This window comes from Cydia amplana, chromosome 14, assembly GCF_948474715.1.
Source record: "Cydia amplana chromosome 14, ilCydAmpl1.1, whole genome shotgun sequence".
Taxonomy (NCBI): Eukaryota; Metazoa; Arthropoda; class Insecta; order Lepidoptera; family Tortricidae; genus Cydia; species Cydia amplana.
Genome location: NC_086082.1, coordinates 15,179,437 through 15,205,811, shown reverse-complemented (window position 1 = coordinate 15,205,811; position 26,375 = coordinate 15,179,437). Strand labels below are relative to the sequence as shown.

Sequence of the window (26,375 nt, the reverse complement as noted above, 5' to 3'; positions counted from 1 at the left end):
ATTCGGTTATAAACCTTATGCCGTGCCGTTAGTGTTTAAATTATATTAGCTCGACGAGCTTGCGAGTCACGAGACGAGCCGCGAGCCCACCGCTTACACTCGTCTCGTGGCTCGGCTCGCGGCTCGTCTCGTGGCTCGCGCGAGAGTCTAAATCGACTATTGGAATTGAAGCCTTTCAACTTATTTGAGATATTATCAAAAACGCCAGGATAAAGATATTTAAATATTTGTATATTAACCACAACTTAAACTATGAATCATTTAATTTTCTTTTTTTTTTGGGTATCATAATTTTACATATAATATTTTTAGCGTTTTAAACAATAACTTAATTTTACTCTGTTATCAAATCATGATCAAATCCCCACCATAGACTAGCTAGGCTATATAAAGAAGAGAAGCATCTGTCGGTTTTCCGAACGCACCCGCGCCGCGCGCCGACTCGCTCGTTCTGTAGAAAGAGAAGTTCGTGCTCCGTCTCCTCTTTAACCTGCATTTTGCCAATAATTTTGTTTCGTTCAGTCAGTCAACTTCCGACATTTCTTCTTTGTGGTTGTGCCCGAAGTCGTCTAGTCAAAACCCAGTGGGAATAAAATTCTCTATATAACAAAAACAAAGGGAATATCTGTCGCTATGGCTGAAAAGGAAATAATATCAAGTAATCAAATTAATAATGATCAATTCTTTGAAGGTGTTGAGAAGCTAATAGAAATTTGGTTTACACCGGCTAAAAATGCGGATTTGAGAAAAATTACACGGTAAGTTTCACTTAGCAATAAAATGGGAAATGTTGAAATAAAACTTCTGTTAACTTTATGGGTGTGTTTAAATTGTTAGTACTTATAGGTTACCGGCATTTTATTACTTGTTCATAGCCGGCGGAATAGTTTGATCTTAACAGCAACTTGTTCGTTAAGTTGCGAGAGAAGTTTTCCGCTTGGAGTTTTTTTAATGTATTCTGCTACTAGGCGAGTACGTTTGAAAAAAAATGAGTTGTGGAACGTTCTGGAATCAGCTGTTGCCGGACGCGGCAGTTGGTCGCCCCGTTGGCCAATGGCCACCACCGCCGGTGCCGCGATGTTCGAAAATATTTTCTTCTGATTAGAACCCTAACAGATGCTCTCTCGTTATTTATAAACAAGCTGTGAGTTGTATTTAGATTAGCAGAGTTAGATTTATAATGAGACTTGGTAGTTAGAATACATGTTTCCAATTGCCTAATTTATTGACTTAACCTATACATATTGTTGAAACAATTAGGTATATAGGTTAATTTTTGATACACATCCACTCTGTAAATAACAATCTACAAAGAGATCAAATTAATTACTGTTCTTTTTCTTATTACTTTACTATAATTTTCACTCCTTGTCTTCTGAAAACCAGATTTTGCCCATGTGAATCAAGCAAATTTCATAAAATTAAAACATAGGTTATTCTAAGATTAACAATTTGCATCATGACATCAGAATTTTTTATTTTTATTGGAAAAGCATTTGACCACAATCTCAGTCTGATCTATATCTATCCTCCTGAGACCCAGAAGGATTTGTTTTGTTTTTGAATTTGGAACCCTTAGTTACTCAATGAAAGTTCAAAATATTTTTTGGAATATGTACAAAAATTTGTACGGGGTCTTAGGAGGTTAGGTATACCTACTTTTTTAACTAGCATGTAACTTATCTGTGGTGTTTTTCCTGCAGCCAACAATGGGAGAATGTGCTCAAGATTGTGCGGTGCGAGATCATCTCTTTCACACAGAGCGAGCAAGTCGACGCCTATGTCCTCAGGTTAGTGTTATTGTAATTCAGCGTTAGAGTCTGTACGGAAAGAGAAGAGTCGTAGAATGTATTGGATCCCATACATTTCACGACTCTTCTCTTTCAGCACAGACTCTATTTTCAATTTATTTTAAGTGACTAGGGTTTTTTTTTTAAACAAGTCGTCTTATAGGGTTTACCACCTAATTTTACAGAATGAATGTTAGTTCTTGTCTTCATAGGTACCAAAGATTAAGGTTTTTTGATCATAAAATTAAAATTCGAATTTCTTTGTTAGCCAAAGACTTCAATAAAAAACTGAATTTGGTAGCTTACTACTATTTTAACTAATATTCCAAGTGTTAACTCTATACATAACATATCAGTTGTCTTTATTGATCCAAATGTATTACCATGAGTAGAGTATGAGTAATCACATCCAACATCAACAAGATAAGGACTATGAAAGTTCCACTCGAAGGGATCTGCTTATCTCATGTGATGTGTCAAATTACACAGAATTTATAAAAATATATATAAAATTGATTTACAAACTGTTAAGGGGGCAGCTACCCCTCTTCAAATCTCAGATAAATCTGCAAAATACTGCTACAGTCAGTAGTGATCGATCACAGTTATACAGTAGTGATATCTATTAATCATTTTGTGACCTATGTCTCCATACTAGATCTGCTATAAGGGTGGAATCACATTTAACTTTTATCAATGATAGTTATCTTGATAATTATCGTTATTTTTATGTTGTTGATGATGATACAATTCCTCGCCAGTCTGCCTGTGATCACGAACGTAAAGTCACGTTCGAAACGTCAGGCCGTAAATAAACGTAAATCTTACGCGATCAAGTCCCGTGGTAGTTATAAAAGTATGAGTGAGAATCGTGTTAGTTTAAATCAATATAATATTAGGTCAGTTTATATTTGTAGGTATATAGCAAATAACGCCCCAATCATTATTTTGGCTAATCAATGAATTCAAAAAAGATATAGCACCATCCATACCTGGGATAATTATCCGATATTTATCGGATAATTATCTGGATAATTTCGAACCCTGCTATCAGCATAGAACCACATTTTATATATGAGAAATCGCTTGTTAGTATGAAGATACTATCAGTAGGAATGCATGCACATCTCAATAAATTTTTGTGTATTACTCGTATGGCTCCATCAGGGCTTGATGATTCCGCCAGTGTCGAGGTTGCATAACACACGGCCAGTATGATAAAGATCGTCAGTTTTGTATAGACGGTGTTCGATAGAGTATCCATCCACCCTACGAACAAATGCACATCTGCATTGCAAAAACCCTCACTTCGCTCAAACGTCAACATTATCCTCAATTATCAATTAACTAAAACAAACTAACTTAATAACCGATACAGATAAGCTACTATCGATCAAATTTAACGATGCTTACGAATGGCACGCGTCAACGTTAGATAAGTATCACGAACTTTGGACGTGAACTTCGGTTTAAAGCAATAACGTATACTAACTACGTTTTTCATACGAAATTAGTCATTTGCCTTGATAAGGATGTCTATGACGTAATTGACGTATGTTATTGAAAGCAGCAGCAGCAAATCGCATTAATTATGTATCTGAAACTAATTAATTAGTCCTATTTTCTATGAGTAGATAACTGTCAGGCGTATTCTGATTCTGATTGGCTTAGTTGGCGAAATCGCGCTATTCTGTTACTTATTTTCCTTGTGGAAATCTTCTATGGAAGGAATAGGGCAATTAAAATGACTCATTTTAATTGCATTCGTGTATCGTTATGATTAAATAGTAAATGTACCTATGATTTTTCTGCCTGATTTTTTAAAATTGTTTATAATTCATATAATATGAGAGGATTATTTCATAGTATTTTTTTATAGAATAACAACGTTTTCATGGCAAATTTAACACTTATCGGTACAACAAGACCGTGAAACTGTAACTAAATTAAAAAAACCATAATGCGATTGTATGATCGTTTTAATATTTTTTTCTACTCCCGTACTTTTATTTGTCATTTAAAGGGTCGTGCACACACCTTTAAAACCCTACCTTATAGTTGTCAAGACAAGTCTTTAGTCTATTCCCCAAAAAAGAATTTGTGCATACACGCAGTATCGTTTTGGCGATTTTACGATACTTCGTGTAATGACCACTTAAAAAATATCGAATGAAATACAGTGTTGCCAACCTTATTATGTCATCTCTGACAAATAAGTGAACCATAGACATGTTTTTTTTTTAAATTTCATTAATTCATTCATTCTTTTCCCGCCCGTACCCTCCATTTTTGCTAGGTACTTCTTGAATTAAAAATATTTGTTAAATTTACAATTTTATTTAAAAGTAAGTGCTTGGTCGTAGAAAAAGTATTGTATGCAACGTTGTTTAACTGAGTCAAAAAATACTCGTGGCGTCTTTATTAACAATTTTCGGCTTCGCCTCAGATTTTTACTCACGCCACTCGCCTTTTTTGACCTCTCTTAAACAACGGTTGCATAAAATACTAAAAATTATTAGTCCCACTTGCACCATCCCACTAACCTGGGGTTAAGCGGTTAAACCGTTAACCCAGTGTCAAATTGTACTGGTAACCATGGTAATTCTAAGTTTAACTGGTTAACCCGGATTAGTGGAATGGTGCAAGTGGGCCTTAAAGACATATTAGTAATCGGTTCAGCCTGACTTGTTACGTAAGTCGTAACAAAAACATGTTGTAATAATATTTAGTTCAAGGTTATCTTTTTACACCAAATGAAGGTTTGCGAATTCAGTATTCTGCATTTATTTATTTATTTATTTATTTATCTAACCAACTAGGATTTATTAGCATGGCCATAGCAATATAAGTGTACCATTGTCCACCTTGTTTATTGACGCTTTTTAAACCTTATTACTAGACATACGACTCACCGATGATCAGTTAAAATTGTTTGTTGTAAGTGCAGTCGCCACCAGATATATCGGTGCGGCCAAGGTGCTCACAAATATCTGAACACGCACTCTATTGTCAAGGCGTTAGAGTGCCTGTTGAGATATTTTTGGGCACCTTGGCCGGTCCCATATATCTGATGGCGACTGTTTATACCGGAGTAACTTGCCGGCTGTCAGCCGATCTTTTTTTAACCGCCAATTTATCCATTAAGCAAGCATTATATTTAGATAACTGGCAATTGAGTTGGATTGTGGCGGGAAGAAGCACGAGAAGTGCTGTATGAAAAATGGTCGGAGCGTCTGGAGATCCCGGGAGCTAGCCGGGACCTGGTGGCCGCTGTTCGGCCTGTTCTGAAAGAATGGGTCGAACGCAAGCACGGTGCACCCTCCTTCCACCTCACACAGCTCCTGACGGGGCACGGCTGCTTCGGCTGGTACCTGTGTGAGAGGGTGGGAAGAGAGCCGACGACAGCGTGCCACCATTGTGATGGAAGAGCCGTGGACACGGCACAACACACACGCGAGATATGCCCTGCGTGGGCGGAGCCTCGCGCTGCCCTGTCCGCGGCTGTAGGAGGAGACCTCTCACTGCCGGCGCTAATACGCCGAATGATTAGCAGTGAAGAGGCATGGGCGGCAGTGGCTTCCTTTAGCGTCACCGTTCTGACACAAAAGGAAGCCGCAGAACGATCGCGCGAGGACGACGCGAACTCGCTCCCTCAGCGCCGAAGGAGGCCAGGTAGGCGGAGAAGAGCCTTCGCAGCAAGGCTAATGCCGCCTTAACGGGAACCTGCGGGTGATGGGTCGGGAGTTCCATCACTCGCCTGAAGAGGTTTCGAGCTGGAAGACCCTCAAGTGTTCCGAGGTGTCTTCAGCGGAGTAAGCTGCTAGAGCAGCCCCATATGGTGAGCTCGCAAGAGCATCGCCGACGGGGTATCGGAGGTCTACAATAGAGTTCCCGAAACCCCGCCTACAAAGCGCGCGGCGGAACACCCCAGGGGGTTTAGTCCGTGGAAGTCGGACATACCCACAGGGCTTCTCCCGGGCCAGTGGGATCCATAAGGGATTCCCCCTGGGTCATCAAAAAAAAAAAAAAAAAAAAAAAAAGGGATAAGACAGACTAAAGTAGGTACTTTACGTGGCGGATGCAATAGAGAGACATTTATTATCCGTACCAAATTGGTTAAACGGAACAATTATGGTATCACCTCCGCGTCTGTCAGAGATTGTTTGATTGTTGTATGTGATATACCCGATCCCTATTATGGTTACATCCTTGCATAAACATAAACCTTCCTTTGAAATTACATAATTCTATTAGTCATCCATTAAGGTTTATTTGATCCACACGGCCGCCGGGCACTTGCGCTCGGAAGCCGACGACGCGACGGGCCCGATGACAAGGGTCGTTTTTGTTTCACGAAATATCATCATAACATGTGCGCAATAAAGCTGTTCTATTCTATGTACTACTTAAACAATAAACAACATCGGTATCCTTTAGTAAGACGATTTGGCCCCTTATGGCCTCTACACGATGGCTCGGCGCTAGACCAGCGAGAGCGCCATGCTATGGTTATGGCTTCTCTACACGATGGCCCAGCGCTGGACCAGCGAGATGGCCATGCGATGGTTGAGAGCACGCACTATAGAATGAGCCACATGCGTACGCACCATCGCTGGCCCACTACCTTTGATGTGCGGACGAAAACCGACAACGTGGCCATGTCCCACCACCATCCCGCCTCGCCATAGGCCATCTGACACCACTACCCTCTACACGCTGGCCCATCTTAGTGAGCCAGTATGATGGCCCATCGTGTAGAGGAGCCATTAGAGATTATGTTCGTCTCAATCAAGTGATTTATTGATCAAGTGACCCCGACAATTGCCTCTTGACCTTCTTGTAGCCATTTGAAAGTTACAGATGTAATACAATAAATTGTCCAAGGGTAGAATTGCTCTAAATTAGGTTTAAAGAACTTTATTTCTCAAAGAAATTTACATTTCGCTTAATGAGAAAAATTACATAAAATACAAGTATTTATCTTAAATTACAAGAGCATCAAAAGAGCAGTTTACATTAGTAGGTACTCACTATTTTATCTATAAAATAAAAACTAATATTAAATACATATTATAACTATGTATTAACTATTAACTAATAGTAACTAAGGTAATCATTCCTATAATGATGTTTAAGTGGGTATTTTGCAAAACGTAAAAGTTAACTTAAAATATTTAGATGACAACTGTTGCTAATCACGTTGGTGTAAATGTTATGGTGTGTTAATTTCAACCTTATAAACTAAGCCTTTTTGCCTAAATTGCCTTTTGGCAAAGTAGTTTGCTTTAAGAGTTATAGTCTGTCAAGCTAGATATGTCAGTAGCAATGTAAAGCAAACTAAAGTGTGGTATCCCTAGGAAACGAACAATAAGCAGAAATGTGTACATCGAAATCGAACAACGATGAAATGTAAAGAGTTCAGTTCCCGAGTTCAAAGTTCCCGCTATGTTACCAGATAAAGCGCACTCATACCCAATTTAAATAATTTTCCACAATAGTTACTCATGATTTAAGTAATATAGTTACTCATGAAGTTTATTTTCCACAGCTAAAGCGACATAAGCGAGTTAATGCCTTCCAATTAAGTACATTGGTTCTTGACACGCGCATCCCCGTCTGTGCCTCCAAGGCTATCGTAAACTATAGGTTATCGTTATCGCCAATAGTAAACTACGCATGGTAATGATGTGACGTCACTCATTAATCGATAGCGTGTTGCCATGCAAGCGTCAAGCGGGGCAGGGTCATCGATAAACATTATCATCTTCCTAAATTGCCAAATTGTGATAAAATGCTTCGAAATCGGAATCATTACAAAATCACCAAGGGCATCTTAAGGTTTAACGCCAATTATATTCTAGACGCTTATGTTGGATTATTAATTATAACTGTCGTTTGTTGCGGATCATATTTAAAAAAAATAGACGCTATGCCAACGAACGCAAATCTAGATTTAAAAATACTCGAATAGTGTTTTTGATCCCGAAACCGTTGTCACATAAATATTGAAACAGTCTAATACGTAGTCAATACGACGTAACTAAACTAGACTAGTTTAAAACTAAAGTAGCATTTATGCTTAAAGTAAAGAAGTACCTTAAATAAAGTTAAATATTGTCCAGCCAAGTTCAAAGAAAAAAGAACTGGCGACGCAGCAACCGTGTGTAATATTACACGAACCATTTCGAGCTACTTTTGACCCCTTCACAACTTGAAACCTACTTAACCTACACACATGAAATTTGGCACATGTATTCAAGTCCCTTAGCTTGTACAAAATACAAAATTTCATAAACATAGCTCAAACAGTTATTGATAAATTAAAAACCGGCATTTTTGTGACTGACTGACATATGTATAGATCAAAAACCTAACCCACTTCCAGATGACCTAGCCAAGACAAATCCTTTATAATTTCAGGATTTTCTACACAGCACAGAACTTGGCATCCATATAGATCTCAATTCTTTTGTCGGCGAGTCAACAACGACACATACTTATTCTTAATATTGAACTTGGCTCTCATTTCACATTTATATTTTTGTTGGGATAAAGATACACGGGTTTTAAAATAGGGCTAGACAAGCAGGAAATACCAAAATACCATATCATACTACTACTTTATAGTATATCCTTTGGCACTGGCTAATTCTTACATGTTACCGGTCACCTGTTTACGTAATTTGCTACGTCGACGTCGCCAGACGCATTCGATGACGTAGCAGGCATTCTGCCAAGAGTGAAAGCCGTATGCGGCATATCTCCGCCTGAAATGTACTATTGAATGTTTTCATGGTATTATTTATTGACAATGAAAGAATGATGTTCTAAAGATTTTGCCAAGTTCATATGAGGTTGAATTGTTGAACATCCAGTTTTCACACTTTTCACGTGAAGCTAAAGTGATTAATTGTTGCTTTGAGGTAATACTTATTACGATCTTTCAGAGACGTAGTTGGTACGTTTTTCCGTCTTGATTATATTAGAGGTCGCTATCAGCTGTTTTAAAAAGGGAAAGCTCCGAAAATTATCATTCGACCTCCATATATATTATGTGCTTTAAAGAGTTACGCCATCTATTCTAATGTTTATTTACTTCACTGTAACGCATTTTATCGTGTCCAAAAATATGACTGCAAGCTGTAGTGATTCATAATTCAGCGAAGTTAATGCTCGTATGATTGTTTTTTGATAACGTTCTATTTTTACACGCGTGCAATCACTTTTACATTATCACTATTCACATTAATATTTAAAGATCGGCTTCCATTTTCAATGTTATGTTGATTCAAAAAACATTCATTGTTTCATTTCATATATTATATCAGTGGCATTGTACTCTGTGCTTTGTAAATTTGACAACAACTTTTTTATTTTTATAATGTTTGTATGGCATTTACTGTACAATTGTACATATTTTCAATGTCTGGCTGTCTGCACTTTTTTTAAACAAGTCTTTGCCAAATTCTGATTTATTTTATACAGAAGAGTTTTGGCGCAAATCCACCTCCTTCCAAGGCCTTTCCATGAAAATGTTGTTTATCCGAAATAATGACGCATTAAGTGTTCAGATATATTGAAAACTAGAAATTAATCTATATTAAAAAAGTTGTAAAGATAAATGCAGCAATCGTTATTAAAACACTTTATCGCATAAAACAAGTAGGTAATACATTACAAAGTCCCGAAAGCGCATTCATGAATTTGATCTGGTTTGTTTCGACTTTTTCAGCCAGAAACGCTACGTTTGAATCTCTCAGGCATATCCATAACAAATCCAGATCTAACTCATAACCCGTTATTACATTTAGAATACTCCACCAAAGAAAGATCAGTCGACTGGTTTCAATATTTCAGAAGCTGTAATTGTTGATATGATCGATCTAAATAATTTAAACGTTACGAGTATTTTTGAAGACTAGATGAGGCGACTCTTGGTGTAATTCAATAGCAAGTTAAAGTAAGCTAGTGTATAGTATAATATTATAGACTTAAAAAATGTACCCATTTTCATTGCTTTCGCTAAAATTACGTCAAGTTACGTCAAGCAAGATAAGAGTGATGAAGTAGTGATTGATGTCTGGAACATATTTCAGTCCGTTCTTAATTATTATCTCAGCCTCGTTCTGTTTGTTGGTTTAACTACACCATTTCCATGCGCTGTTGATTCTATTACAACTTTTCTTAAAGGAAATTTTAACTTGGAACATTTTTTACGGGACGTTTGATGTAGTTTAGTACCCAGACGTCCTTGAGACGACATTAAAATTACAGGAATTTTCTTAACCTAGCTTATTTTGAAGCATAAAAATCCGGGTGCAATGAACCCTATTCCTTCCAGCCAGATTTTAAATACTACAGACTTTAAATACGACTAATATTTTCCTATTAACGACTTTTACCCCAAGAAAATCAACGTAGTGACGTATCAGGAGCTCAAAACAGTGGCAGAGAGAAGAACGGAATGGCGATTACTCCACCGACAAGAGCCAGGCTCTTAAGTATTGTGATGATGATGACTTTTACCTATTGATCGCTTAGTTACATGCTATCGCCGCCGCAGATGTGTACATAACGACTATTTTATGTGTAGTAAACGTGTCAAGTGAACCACGAAGGGGAGGGTTGCCTCGCAGCCGAGCCGGTTTATATGCCTAAATATTATACGGATATTATATGTCGGGTCGCCATGCCGTATATACCTAACACATGCGTATCGATCGATCTTACATTACCTAGTGGTTAAGCTGGGTTCTAGGTATTCGCGCGGGAATTTGAGGTTGTGGCGATAAATTTGCACTGGCTACCTACCTACTGGTAGATCGGTAATTCAGGGATGTTGCGGATGCCGATTTTTTGACATCCGCGGACGCGGATGCGGATTTTTAAAGGCATAGGTACATAAAAAAACGTCAAATATTACATTTTAGTAATTTTTATTTCAAAAAACCGGCCATGTGCGAGTCGGACCTGTACATTAAGTCCCATTAACGCATGACTGCTCATTTCTAATAGGTTTTTGGCTAATGACTAAATTACCTAGCAGTCTAGCACTTACGCCGATGCTAAGACGTTCCTCTACCGACCTGTTCCACATCCGCATCCGCATTAAACTCCGCATTGATTTTATGCGGATGCGGATGCAGATGCGGATGTTGAAAATAATGCGGAAGTTCCGCGGTTGCGGATGCGGATATTCGCAACATTCCTGATCGGTATAACTGTTTCATCCTATGTCGTAAAAAGTTGATGAATGGATTGGATGGACTATACATGCTTATTTAGCCTTTGCAGTTTTTTTAATGGTATTGTTCATCAATGCACAGTGTAATCAAATCAAATCTTATGACCTAATTTTCAGTTGAGTTCGCTACTACCTAAGCAAGCCACAAATCGGGCAATGTTCTTATCATAATATGAAGTGAACTATGACCTAATCATAATCAACTACCTACCTACCCTATTAGGGATTCACCCCTAAATATAATAAAAACTTAGGTACCTTTACTTTCCGGAGTTAATTGGGACGAAGTCGTAGAAATAAGTAAGCTTAAAAGAGCTTTTTTATTTCTATGTGGCTAGGCCGACGCGGCCAGTCTATTACTTTACAATCTAAAAATATATATATGGTTGGTCAAACCAATTTGTCAGTAAATAAGAACAAAAAAAATACTATGGGTGCTAGTACTAGTGTAAGACAAAGATAGTATGATTCTCTCTGTCTGTTTGAAATGAGACAGTCCTTTGGCAAACTATATATATAGGGCAATATAAATCCAGAAGCTTCGACGAAGTATTACTTCCTCAAGATTTGCTCTTATCAGCCCCTATCTCCAATGGCCGCCCGGGTGACTGACTTTACATGACTCGGTTCAATGCTATAAGTACGTCTAATCGGGCACCGATAGCTGAATTGCCTTTGAGGTCTCTCGCAATCGATTGTTGAGAAGAAATAAAACAGTGTATAAACTTGAGACCGAATGATTTTAGTAATATTAACTCAAAGGTCCTATTATGTATATACTATACTACATATACGATAAAAGTGACAAATGAGACTAATGTTTCGATGTCTTGTTCTTAAATCTAGAGTCAGATGCAATTACGTTTATTAACGTTACCTTACCTAGATTCAGAAAAAGCTTATATTTTCTTGAATTGGGCCTAAATCTAATTTCTTTAAAAGCCAGTAAATACTTAAGATAGCCATTCTCTCATTATATCTTTGTTTTAAAGAAAACTTGGGATAAGTTAGTGTCCGACCGAAGTTTCGGTTCCGGCATAAAAATCATGTTTCGGCTGAAGGTTAGGTTTAGGCCAAAACACTGCTGAAACGTACAAGATCGTAATTTACGGTAGTGTCAGACCGAAATTTCGGTTTGAGCTTCAACGGGTTTTGCCCGAAGGTTCCGTTTCGGCCAGAACTAGAGCAAAACCGAAACTTCGGTTTCGGCAAAAAATCTTGAAGGGCTACCGCGAAAACCAAATTTCGCAAATTGCGGGGATCTTTCTCTTTTACTCCAATGAAGGCGTAATTAGAGTGACAGAGAAAAATGCCCGCAATTTGCGAACTTCGATTTTCACGGTTATAGCTCTGGTATCGGTAGGAACCTAGGATAAGCACCTATCGATCGATGGCTAGTAAACAAACTATTAGCTTCCTACGGCCCGTGACTCATGTTGTCACACATCTATTTCTGCACGCGACGATCACGCCGCATGCGCACCGCCGTACATATGTAGGTACTTGATCAATTCAAGAGAAAAACGGGTCACTTTGTATGGATATATTGCTTATGTATTTATGATCATAGTCAGCGTTGACTGCTTTCCATCAGGCTGATTGTTTGTTCGTTAGTTTATTATTATATAAAAGAAATATACAGGGTGAATTTGTTGTCTCTGAGAGGTGAATTTGTAGGTTATACTGAACAACGTTTACTATGGAGCCGATCCAGAAAATCCCGTAATCGCCCAGGTATCTACCTACTTGTTAGAAATAAGCGACGGCCACGATGGCATACTTACCTACGATAGAAGAACGTCTTCCCCAGGCTCAGTGAGTAATCATCTTTAGACAGCTAGTTCTTGACCGCAGATATACATCATTACATAATGGCAAGTAGAATAACCGAGGAGGCCAAGCAGCTATCAAAACAATAATATCAACATTCCCCGTCTATTTTTGCCTACGAAGCTCGTACCACGAAACAAACACCATTAATACCAACCGTTAGAAACCATGGGCGCGATTATGTTATTTCCCACTCAAGTATGTTGGGAAAAGTCGGAAATAGTCCCTGATACGTGAAGACATTTTTTCGAAATGTATTTAGTACAGTCGCCATCAGATATATCGGAGCGGCCAAGGTGCTCACAAAAAGGAGTACGCCTCTATTGTCAAGGCGTTAGTGCTTGTTCAGATTTTGTGAACACCTTGGCCGCTCCGATATATCTGATGGCGACTGTACAGGCAGCAGCGGAAGCTACATATAAGTTCTGGTGTTCACGGCGACAGAAAATACATAGCCGAAGCATCATCATGATTCATCATTCGCTTGCCCTTGTCCCATTCACTTGGGGTCGGCGCAGCATGTCTTTTTCTTCCATACTTCTCTGTCGCCCGTCATCTCATCATTCACTTGCGTTCGTTTCATATCATCTCTCACACAGTCCATCTACCTTTTCCTCGGTTTTCCTCTCCTCGTACTTCCCTCCACATTCATTCGTAATACCTTTCTCGTCGTATGACTTTCATCCCTCCGCATTCCGCATCACATAACGAACCATATGAATGACATGTATCTGAATCAACTTATTATCTATTACGCAATAATAACATTTTCACATGTTATCCATTAGGATAAGGTTTATTTTATGAACAGCTATAAACCTACTTTTGCTTAATAGGTACATTAGGTACCTACAGTGTTGGCAAAAAATCAATTCGAATTGACGATTGACGAAACTAATTTTAAATCTACTGATTGAAGATTGACGATTGATTCCAATTGATTCAATCGGATTGACGCGTCAATCAGAATTGAATCTATTCGAATTTTTTATTTTTATTTTATTTATAAGGCACACTTTACAGACGACATTCAATACATGATTACAATAAAAGTGGTAGGCTTTGTATAGAAATGCCACCCAAAATAAGTGAGCACAGCAAGAACAATAAATAATAACGAGCAAAAACTATCCTAAAATTATAAAAAAAAACACTACTACTTAACTACTACTGTTATTCTTTTTGAGAAATAAAAATATCTTTATACCGACTTAATTATTAAATTACATAAATGATCTTAACATGTTAAATTGCTTACTATTAGTATGTAGTATGGTGGCCAAGAACCTTAACGACTTGCCTCTTGAAAACCGCTAGCCGTGAGTTGAAAATGTCGATGTCTCTATGTTGTGATGCTAAATCATTGTACTGACGACACATTCTAACAATTGGGTTATAAAAAGAAGTATTATTTTTGTAGACTTGAAGGGCGAAAGTCTTAGGAGCACAGGATCTGAATCGAGGGGTATTGAAAGTAACCAGGGATAGTAAGCTAGGTGAGTCAATATTATGATGAAGAAGTTTGTGTAGGAATAAGAAGTCATGTAAGAAACGACGAGATTTAAGGGAGGATATGCAAAGTGTATGTAGTCTCTGTTCATAACTATGACGTATGAGATCAGGTTTGTAGCGATAGGACACGAGTTTAAGGCATTTTTTCTGTACTCGCTCAATGTTGTTAGAGTGCACATCGTAATGGGGCGACCAGACGATGCAACCATACTCGAGCACGCTGCGTACGAGACTCTGAAATAGGCAGAGAAGACTGCTCGGTTTTTTGAAATCTTTGGTAACACGAAGGATAAATCCCAGCATTTGGTTGCTTTTCTTAGTGATATATTCATAGTGGTACCTAAAATTAAGTTGTTCATCGAACCAAATGCCCAGGTCCTTAGCAACAACCCTACGCTCTAGTTTCTGACCGGTCAGCTCATAGTCATAGTAAAGTTTCTGTTTTTTATTAGAAAAAGATATTATAAAACATTTACTAACATTTAAAAACATACGATTACTAAAACACCAATCAGAAATTGTATGCAAGTCATTTTGGAGCTGAGTGCAATCATCAGTATTGTGTACCTTCGTGAACACCTTCAGATCGTCTGCATAAAAGAGTGATGGACAAGAGAGGTTATCTGCCAAATCGTTTATAAAAACTAAAAATAGTAATGGCCCCAGATGCGACCCTTGCGGCACCCCAGATGTAATGGGCACAGGGGCAGACATAGAACCATTGATAGCTACAAGCTGGCTCCTTTTATTCAAGTAAGAACATATCCACCTGAACAAACTTCCGTGTATCCCGTAAAACGCAAGCTTATGGCAAAGTATACTATGATCTACCTTATCGAAGGCCTTGGAAAGGTCAGTATATATTGAGTCGACCTGTCCCCTATTCGCAAAGCTGGTACATAAAAAGTTTTTGTATTCTAGGAGATTTGTTATGGTAGACTTATTTTTAACAAAACCGTGCTGTTTTTCGGAAAATAATGTACTAAAGTGATAGTAGAGATGTATATAGACTAGAGATTCGAAAAGTTTTGCTATACATGACAGAATACTTATGGGTCTATAATTTTCGCAACACGACTTATCACCCGATTTATAAATAGGAACAATGTAGGCAGTCTTCCATACGGTTGGAAAAGTTCCAGTCTTTATGGACATATTAAATATTAGACTCAGTGGCAAACTAAGCTCTTTAGCACAAGAGATAACAAAAGATGGAGGAATACCGTCTGGCCCCGGGCCCTTATTTTTATCCAGCGACTTATTAATTTTTTCTTCAATCATATTGGCAGAGATAGAAACGTTACACAGTGATTCATTACTTAAATTACAGTTGGATTTTAAAAAAGAGGCATACGAGTTAGGGGGAGGAGTGGTAACAGGTTCAAAGACCGACCCAAAATACGAGGAAAACAAGTTGCATATTGAGAACAAGTTGAATTGATCAATTCGGATTGACGCGTCAATTCGATTGATCAATCCGGATTGATTTAGTTCAGATTGATATATGCCAACACTGGGTACCTATCTACCTCCTCCCGGTGACACCCCAATTCTATATGGCCCGATTTTCGACAGCATGTATCTTCGCCTATCCTATTTTTTGAAGACATTACCTATATTTTTAGTTTTTCGCAGGATTCACGTCCCTCCAAAAAATAGGTAAGTACTGTAAGTATAGTAGTAGGTACGCTATAAAAACACATAGTACAAGTATTTCCACATATTGAATTCACATCGGTTTTAGTAAGCAGCTATCAAGCAGACACTGTTATCAGACCATTGTCAGTACCTGGCCTTATCAGCAATAATGACCCGGCCAATGACCTGGTTACCTACATTCTGAGCCTAATAAAACACGTGATCCTAGGTTTATCTCACCTAGCCTTTACCTACTTCATTTCTGGTATTCTGGTCAAATCTTACGTTCAGAGTCGGGTTAATTAGTCAATAATCGACCAAGGCTCAAGTAACGCATGCTATTCATATCTAATGCTTAATAGCAACGCTTGTATAAGATATTTCAGATCTACGGACAAACATTTCATTTGACAAAATATAAACTTCCCGTTTGATAAACGGCTGTTCTATTCGGTTATTTTTAGAATCTTGTTTGTATTTAGCATTAAGAAATTGCTCTCCGAATACCGGTTTACTTAATTTCCAAAGTTTCCTTTTGAGAACCCACATCACGCCCAAAACATAAATGTTTGCCCCAAAATCCTTGGTCCAAACTGAGACTTATGTCGTCGCAACAAGGTTCACTATTGGTTAATTGTATTCATGGCTCAAATGTTTGATCAAACCCACTCGTCGAGACGAGAGTCGTCCTTGCCCACGTCCCATCGATTTCCTCGTTAAAAATATAACAAAGAAATGAGTGGGCCGGATCCTATTTTAAGGATTCGCGAAATAGATTAGGAAGAACTTTTACTTAAAGGAAACCTCAATGGAAACATTTCTTCACTTAAACAGCCTAATATCCTGTCTGAATCCACACAGATTTAGATTGTAACGACAGTAACCTTAATGTTGTGCTTAATGTTATTAATAATAAAAAAAAGTTCACCCTTTTCGTTTGATGCATTTTCTAGACGCAAATCAGCCTAGGTTATCGTCACGATTATTATTATTGTCACGATATTCTAACAATATTAAGTAGTTTCCACCGTTTCGTTTTTATTTCTACGAAGTTATATATAATACATAATATCTGGGAGACCGAGCTTTGCTCGGAAAACATATAAAAACTCGAAAATACGCGTTTTCCCAGAGATAAAACCTAGCTAGATCGATTTTTCGCCCCCAAAAACCCCCATGTAGTAAATTTCATACATATAAATAAAAAAATAAATATGCAAGAATTGGTATAAAGGTATACATATATAATATGAGCGGTTTTTTGCCTAAATATCCCTCAGTCGCTAATTATATTGACGATATATAGGTCAGTTTTCATGCCAGTAGCGCCAATTTTAGACAACTAGACAAATTCGTCAAACCGACTTTGGACTGAAAACGACATACATAATGTAACGGCTGCGTATACTCGTGTTCCACATAGTTGTCTACGCAAATAGTATTTCAGCGCCACCCAGACAGAACGTTCTTTTCTTACGCCACTAGGCATATACGAGGGGTGTTCAAAATATTCTCGGTATGAGAATGAAAACAAACAAGTACGAAAAGTTTGATATTTTTATTTTTCAATATACTCCCCCCCTATGTTCATACACTTAAAAGATCGATCAATTATTTTTTTTAATCCCTCGTAAAAATATTTTTTTTCTTTCGTGTAAAAATGCTCCTCCACTGCCGCCTTCAATGCTTCATCGTCAGAAAATTTATTTCCACGCAGATCCTTTTTAAGATTGGGGAGCAAAAAGAAGTCGCTGGGGGCTAAGTCCGGACTATACGGTGGGTGAGTAACAGTTTTAAACCCACATTCAACAATAGCTGCCTTGGCAATATGAGCAGTATGGACGGGGGCGTTGTCATGCAGAAGCAGAATACCTTTGGTTAACTTTCCTCGCCTCTTTTCTTTAATTACATCCTTTAATTGACGTAGAATGTTAGCGTAGTACTGTCCTGTGATATTTACACCTTTTTCTTTATAATCGATTAGTAATACTCCTTTACAATCCCAAAATATCGTGGCCATGACCTTGCCAGCTGAAGGGATGACCTTGAACTTCTTGGGATGAGCTGAACCCTTAATGTGCCACTGCATGGACTCTTGTTTACTCTCTGGGTCATAATGATGAACCCAGGTTTCATCTCCAGTAACTATTCTTTGCAGCACCTCATCAGGATTTTCACCGCACAGGTCAATAAAATCGGAACAACAAGCTACACGCATGTCTTTTTGAAGCCGAGTCAGCATTCGCGGAACCCATCTTGCACTTACTTTTGACATATTAAGATGGTCATGTATAATATCATGTACGGTACCAATAGAGAGATTGGTTACTTGTGCTATAGATTTTACCTTCACTCGACCATCTTCCAATATAAGTTTTTCCACTTTATCAATATTTTCTTGTGAAGTAGCTACTACAGGCCGGCCAGGTCTAGGGTCATCTTCAATACTCTCCCTTCCGCGTTTAAACTCGCTTGACCACTTTTGAATGGTAGATAAAGAAGGAGCAGACTCACGGTAAACACAATCCATTTCCTCTTTTATGGTTTTTTAATTTTTACCCTGTTTTGTCAAGAATTTTATCACGCATCGATGTTCTAATTTAGTTAACATTGTCAATTCGCACATGATGTTCATGTTTGTTCAGCAATTGCAGAAAAACAAAAGACCATCTCGGTTCGAATTATACTTTTTTTTAATGTCAATGAATAAACCTTAGCGGCCAGTAACGAAAGAAATTTTAGAAGAGGTCGTAAGATATCAATACCGAGAATATTTTGAACGCCCCTCGTATAATAAAAGTCTGTCGCCAAACAAAGTATCCAATAATTTATAGTTTGACCTCACTACGGAAATTCGGAATGTTAACGCCAACGCTTTCGCTTTCAGTTATTTTATTATTCACGGCCCTGAAATTTATTTTGGGTACTTTGTACTACGAATAGAGTATGGACCGTTGTAATATTTTATATCCTCAGCGTAGGTACTTAGTAACTTAGAAAAAAATAATTCATTATTTTAATTTCATCGACTTTACGAAGATATGTCGAAATTCTGTAAAAGGCCATTCTTGTTCTGAAGCAGTAGAGTCTCCACTCTACTGACTCCTCAGTGGAGATTATTTTTAAGAGGAATTCAATTCCTTACCAATATGAACGCGGAATGTTATTTATTACGATAAAATATACTTGGTCAACAGCGGGCTCAGCACGGTTCCATTTTTATCGACTATCACTATGCCCGTCACTTTCGCACTTACATGCTTGTTAGAACGTGACAGGCATGGTGATAAACGATAAAAATGCGACCGTGCTACTAGGGCAGATCTTGACGGTAGAAAAAGGCGGCAAATTTGAAAAATGTAGGCGCGAAGGGATATCGTCCCATAAAAAATTTTAATTTCGCGTATTGCCACCCAGCGCGGCATTGCGGCCAGCCTTTTGTACTCCCTACTGAACGACCATGACTTAGGTCCCCATTGCATTTCGTTGTATCAATAAAGCAATTATTTAAATGCCAGAATTGAAGCGCCATTGATGTTAATTCAGACGAACTTACAGATCGTTAAAAAAGCCTTACTGAATAAATGTTTAAACTAAACATCATTGACTAATTTTACTGCATCAACAAACGAAATGAAGACCGAAAACCCGCAAACTCGCCAACATCGAACTCACGAGAGCCATTATTTATCCCCCCTACCTGGGTGTAAGGTCAAGGACGGCGCGCCTGCGCGCTGCACCGCTGCAAGTGCATACAGGTAGATGATGGGTATTGATTACATTTGATTTGTCACCATATAGACTACCTAAGCGATATACGTTCATATCTTGGCGTGTAAATAACTAAAATGGCGGATACGTATACGATTCCACGTATTTGCTTAATTGGTATCTTAGTATTTTGGGGTTCTGTACCCGACGTAGGCATGCCAATGCTAAACGGAGCTGTGTTAGCCTCCGCTGTCCGTCAATACGTCTGTCTGTCAGCGAGCTCTTATATACTTTGACAAATCGTAACGTAAAACGAAGGGGTTTTCTATCAGGTCCAGAGAGGAAAATATGGGACTAACTACGTTTGTATATGGAAAAGCGATGATCCACTGTAGTCTTAACTTAACTCGATTTGATTCTAGTCTAAGTAGTCTAGTCTACACTACTCATCTACAGAATAAGTGACGTCAAAGCTCACTAGCTACACATTGAATAGAAAATCTTATCTTGTGCCTAAAGCAACGGAACTATGAATCTCATTGAGTCATACTAAACAAGTTTGAAGCACTAAATCCCAGTTGCGTCGAGCTGTTCATTAACCTATTGAAGTCTAGGCATAGAGAGATCTAGACCAATTTCAGCACTTATCCTAATATAATATAAACATCTTTGTGTAGCTATCATCCAGGCGTCTAGGCGAGTTTGAGCAACTCAATTTAACTAATGAGTCCTCAACGTAGGTAACAATTCGTAAAAAGAGAACATGCATGGGGTCCTTTTTCCTACTCTTACAGTCTGTACGTACTCTAAAAGTGAACATATTGGTCAAACTGTACAACTTCGAGTTTGACCAACCAAATCCCAAAATCTTTTGGTAGTTTCCTTAATTTTGTAAAAAAAAATGGTGATTGGCGGAGTTGGTCTCATAGGATAAGATAAGTCGTTTGTCTGCATATTTTGCTCTAGTTTTGGCGAAAACCGAACCTACGTCCGCAAAATGTGATTTTTATGATGAAATCTGCCGAAACTTCGGTCGGACATTACCAAAAATACAAATTTCGGCAGTTTTTGGTTGCAACCGAACCGACCGAAACACGATTTTTATGCCAAAACCGAAACTTCGGTCGGACACCAAAGAAGCGTTCGACTCTCCCCGAATACCTGAATAATGCCCACTTGCACCATCCCAGTAACCCGGGGTTAAGCGGTTAAACTGTTAACGCAGTATCAAATTGTACTGGCAACCTTGGTAACTCCAGGTTTTAACCGGTTAACCCCGGGGTAGTAGAATGGTGCAAGTGGACCTAAGGCATTGGAACGAAAACCCGGTTTGTTGTGGTCATGGCGAATAACATGCAAAAAACCGTCGCCGCCGTCCCAACAGTAATCGTCGGGTTCCGTCGCGTCGCACGATTGACAGTAAAGGCCTTTGTCGATTTACTGCTCCGTGTTGCCATGCCGGTGACAATCAATAATCATTGACGCAGAAAGGTATCATTTTGACTTGTGAGCACGCGCTTAATTAATTCCCTTACGAGTATTAAAGAAGTCACTGTTCCGTTTAAATCATCCTAGAAATTGCAAAACAAAAAGCCACGTTATTCTTCATTTCGATGTTGTTCCTATAAGTAAATGCTCAGTGTGATGGTAATGAAAGTATGTCTGCGGAATTTTCGGAACGTTACGGCTTTCAAATCGTCAAGAAAAGGGCGTCCCATAATAAATGCTACCAACCACTCTGGTGTTGCAGGGCGACAGTATATATCAGGTGATTAGTTTGCTCGTTTGCCTCCTATATCATAAAAAAAGTTATTTATATTTTCACTTCGTAATAGTTAATTCATTAATACCTAGGATAACTTGACATTAGCATTACAGAAAAATCCTTATAGTCATAATAAGTTAATAACGTAGTAGTAGATACACTGCTCCCCTCCGAACTTGACCTAAATTGCCCAAATGGCTGACCCTTAAACGAAAATAAAACTCAAGAAGGCTTGTATTAAGACGCGTTTGAGACGAGTGGCCCAGATCCCAAATTTCAAATGTTCTACAGTCGAACCAAGCTATGTAATTGCTTGCATGGTATTTATGAAGAAAAATGTGGCCAAAAACTGGTTTAACCTTCGTATTGTAGACGTCGTCCTGAAAATAAACGAATGGAAATAATGATAAGAATCTTAGAATAGTTACGTCATCGACGTGTTTCAAATGTCAAGGCCAATTTATTAAAAGTTGAAAACTAATTAATGTGTAGGTATAACCCTTAGCATATAGGAGTTTTGATTATCGTTTTCTATCACTATCAACGATTGTCATTTTGGTTAGGCCCTCTGTTCAGGCTAAGAAGCGTAATAGCATCTAATTATTCGTTTGTTTATTGTTTCATTTCACGGCCATCAGAGATAACTCAGATAACGCTGGTATGCTATCAATTCTCGGTATTCCTCTGCATCTCACCGAAACTGCAATAACAAGACACAAGAATCCCGTTAATAATTTCTCAGAAACACCAAACGTGCGAACTTGCAGCTTCCAACCTGTTGTTGTTGTTCCATTCGGCCGGCAGTGCTGGCTAATTGTAGATCATTCTGGAGTTGCTGCGCCATTTCACTTCGGAGAAAGCATTTTATAATTTGAAAGCTGGACTTTTTAAAATGCTGTCGTACTAATTACATTACATACATATAGAGTGATATTTGCAAGAAAAAGGATGGCAATGTTATCATTAATTAATGAAAATATGATGTTTATATGTATATGGTAAAAATGACGGTGCACCCACTATTACCCAAGTAGGTTAATTTAATATTGTAATTGTTAAGTATCCACAGCCACACCATACTTCTAAAGATATTTCATGATTTTTTTTGTATTATCTTGTCTCCAAGACACGCAAATAGAACGAAAGTTGTCTTCAAGTTGTCTGCACGTCTGTCTGACATGCTCGAGGCGAAGTGAATTGAAACTACCTCTTCAAAAACAGTGATCCTTAGTAGGTAGCCATAAATCCCGTACACATTTGCATCATAGCATATGCAGAGGATCGATAGTTTCTGGAAGGGCCGTTTGACGAATGCGCCTGCCCGCAACTGAATGGCGCTCCAAGCTGGCTATCGATCGGGGCCTGCGCGCATCACGCAACAGTTCTACCATTCGCCAAGAACACCAGTAACTCTAGTATAGTACTCGCCTTAGGTGTTCGAAAGTCAAGTTGTAGTAGACGAGTAGTGTAGCGAGTAGGAGTGTTGGTGAATAGAGTTGTGACGCAGTTCGCTGCAGCCACGAGGGTTTGATAACAAATAACCTCAACAGGAGTTATGCTCGCGTTCCGGAAGCTTTCCCTTTCTGTGGATATTGCAGGATGCTGTATCTATTATCTTCTTACTATTTCTAAACAAATATATGCTTAAATAACCGCTGGTATAAACTTTCGTATAGGAAAACCTCTTCGTGGCCTTACTTCGCTTTTAACTTTCGTTTGAACGGATTATTTTAGAAATAGGGAGGGACTGGATTTGAAATTTGGTGGTCGGTAGACTTAGAGCCCGATTCGGATTATGAAAGAGACATCTATTAGATATTTTTTAGACATCACCAAGATACGATAACGATATGTTTAAGATCTAACCTGTCAAATTTGACATTTGCGCGATTCTGGAGATACTCTTGAGTCTTGAACGATTTCCACAAGATATGACTTAGAGATCCAATTCACATCTAATAGATATCTAACTCTATCTAACGTAAAAGTGACATTGGTTGCCCGAATTGCGCTGCAAAAGAGAACTAGTTGAAATCTAAACTATAACGTACCTAGAATGGATCTTGTATTACGTGTCGTCTTTTGTAAATATCTTGAAGTTCGAATACGGCAGTTAGGACGTGATTCAAAGCTTACCATTTATTATTTTTATCTCTATTTTATATAGCAGGAAGTCTCTGAACACTTGTCGTAAATATCACAAGGATTTCCAGTAAGATTCAGTTGTTTATCCGAGAGGAAAGTAACGCGACATAAACATAAGACAATACGGCCTCGAGGCCTTTTCGGTTATGAGTATATAGGTGTGGGAGCCCGGCAACGACGTCAGAGGGTTGATACAAGTGGGTTAGATAAACCGACACCGAGGGCGCTGGATAATATATCATGAAAACTTTCGAAGGTATACACATATGTTCATTGTCTAACCTCTACCTCTATTGGAACTGGGTACTCCTATTACTTTTATAAACATTATTTTTCAGTCCATGAATTAAGTAACACACGTAGTAAGTAAGCACTTCATAAATACATTAGGACGAGGCGAGGCCGTAAGAAACGATGTTTGTATTTTTCTAATTACACTTGTATTTAACACATTTTATAACTTTTAGCAGTTTTGTCGCAAGCGGGCAGACAAATGCGGTCTATTTCACTTATAGTACAAATGTACGCCAAACCGATTTAAAAATAAACAGGAAACATATAAATGAAAAAAAACTATTGGTCACTCACACCATGGTATGGCAAGGTCGCTCGCGTTTCTCAAGAGTATTGGCTTTACGTCCGATTAGCCGCTGAAGCTATGTTGTGTCATGTCACAGCTAATATTTATTTACAACACAGGAATAAACACACGGACAAGGTTGTATCAATGTATGTTTAAGATATGGATCTTTTTCCTAGTTCTTAGCACGAAACATATTGAGTAGAGTATGTAGAAGAGAAGTCACCACGATCCTCTAATGCTATTCAATTTTGTTGCCAAGTACTATAGAAAAACTACCAGAAAAAGACAAATAGAACTGACACTGAAATATAATTTCGGGAACAGGGAATGATAACATGGACGAACCAATATATTAGACGACTACTTAGAAGTTTCGGGGTCAAATGAATTACCTACATTACTCGAGCTACGGCCACGGGCGCTAACATAGGAGGTACTACACGTACACTATGGTGGCTAAGGAATTTAGGTTACCTATTTAAACTACATACTTCCATGAACTGAAAACAACGACGATTTTTATCTGGCTCGCTTCTTTAATTGTCGTGAGGTCATGAACCAATAGCAGTTTGAACATAAATCTAATGTTCGTGTTTAGATGATTGTTCAGTTTATTTGTGTTTAGTTGTTTAAGATGTCTCAACAAATTGAAAGATATACTACCGTGGGACGTTAAGATATGGGTCAATAACGCACATAGTATAGCTATAGATCCTCATAGACTCCTTATGTGAGGCATGTAGCTACTATCAATAAGATATTGCCATATATCGAAGATATTTCTTTACTTTTCAGAATGGTCTCATAATGGCCTCATGGCATTAAATTCCTTTGTGCCTTTTGTACATTAAGTTATTTTGTGCAAAGTTTACGTAAATAAATAAATCAATGGTCTCTTATGATTGATATTCAGTATAGTTAGGAGCAACATATAGTAGGTACACAGACGCACGAACACTGTGAGAAACTATTTAGACGCCTGATTACAATAGGGCCTAAATATAGCTATTTCTATTTGTCTGCACCGAGCGATAAGTAGGCTATGTGTGTTGTGCTAACATTAGCGTGTTATACATCTATACTAGTTCAACATAGCTTTATCAACTATCAACATATATATCACATTGTGAGAAACTAAGTGTGAAACTTACAAGTTTGTGGACAACTGGACATGGTCTCACTTTAGAGAATTATAAAAGAACTTTAGGTTTGAGATGTTCCAGGCATTCCTCAGGTTAGATAGAAACGAATAACTTCCTACTAAGTATTTTACAGATATTTTATCACAGCGTAATAACATTTACAACCGTTTGCCTTGTTATCCATGTCAAACTATTGTGCGTAAGAGCACCATTAAGATGACAGTCCATTTCCAATCGCAGCTGAACTACTGTTCATTTTACTATGGAAATTGACAGTAACAGCGACGCGTTCAGTACCAGTAGTGCAGCTGCGGTCAGAAATGGAATGTTACCCTTAGATGGTGGGTCTCTATTGTTTCCCAAATAGTTTTAAGTCATAATGTATTGTTTGCCCGCATTTTCGTTAGTCATAATACATTTGGTTCAGAAACGCGCTACTTTTCAGGATTGCCATAAAACAAACCTAACCTATCTATAGGATAACCTTAGCAAAATCCTGAAAAGATAACGGTTTCAGACATTGTTTCAGACTAATGATAATATGACAAACAATACATTATGATTTAAAATTTTATGGGAAACAAAGGGACCCCTTAGATGGTACTTATGTAAATTAATGCATTACATAACACATTAGCATAAGAAACAACAATTGTATCAAATGTGGTCTAGTCAACGAAACGCGAGCCGCATCAAGACATCGCACTGATCGACCCTGACCGCCACTGCAACATGACTCACTGTCCCTTATGTAACAAGTAAACAGTACGATAGTAAAACGTAACCAATATACTTCGATTATTACGCTTATACGATGTTTTAGATTTGGATAACCTGTTCGATGTAACTTTAGTAGCATTTACGAGTAGGGTGCACATAATATTTATTTATTTATTTAGAAATTTAAATCAGGCAACAAGGCCCATATTACAAATACCTTACAGACTAACATACATATGTATTTTATAAACTTAAAACTAAACACTAGTTATTTAGTCGACAAAACGGCGTGGCT

General features: G+C 38.1%; 1 protein-coding gene across 1 annotated transcript in view; it reads left to right on the top strand.

The window, feature by feature from the left end:
* Positions 1-398: 398 nt before the first annotated feature.
* The window catches only part of LOC134654172 (S-adenosylmethionine decarboxylase proenzyme), a 36,845-nt gene continuing 10,868 nt past the window's right edge, over positions 399-26,375 (top strand). The window contains exons 1-2 of the mRNA XM_063509618.1: positions 399-758; positions 1,704-1,790. Coding sequence (XP_063365688.1) covers positions 634-758; positions 1,704-1,790 — 212 coding nt within the window. The 5' untranslated portion in view covers positions 399-633. The remainder of the gene's footprint in view (positions 759-1,703; positions 1,791-26,375) is intronic.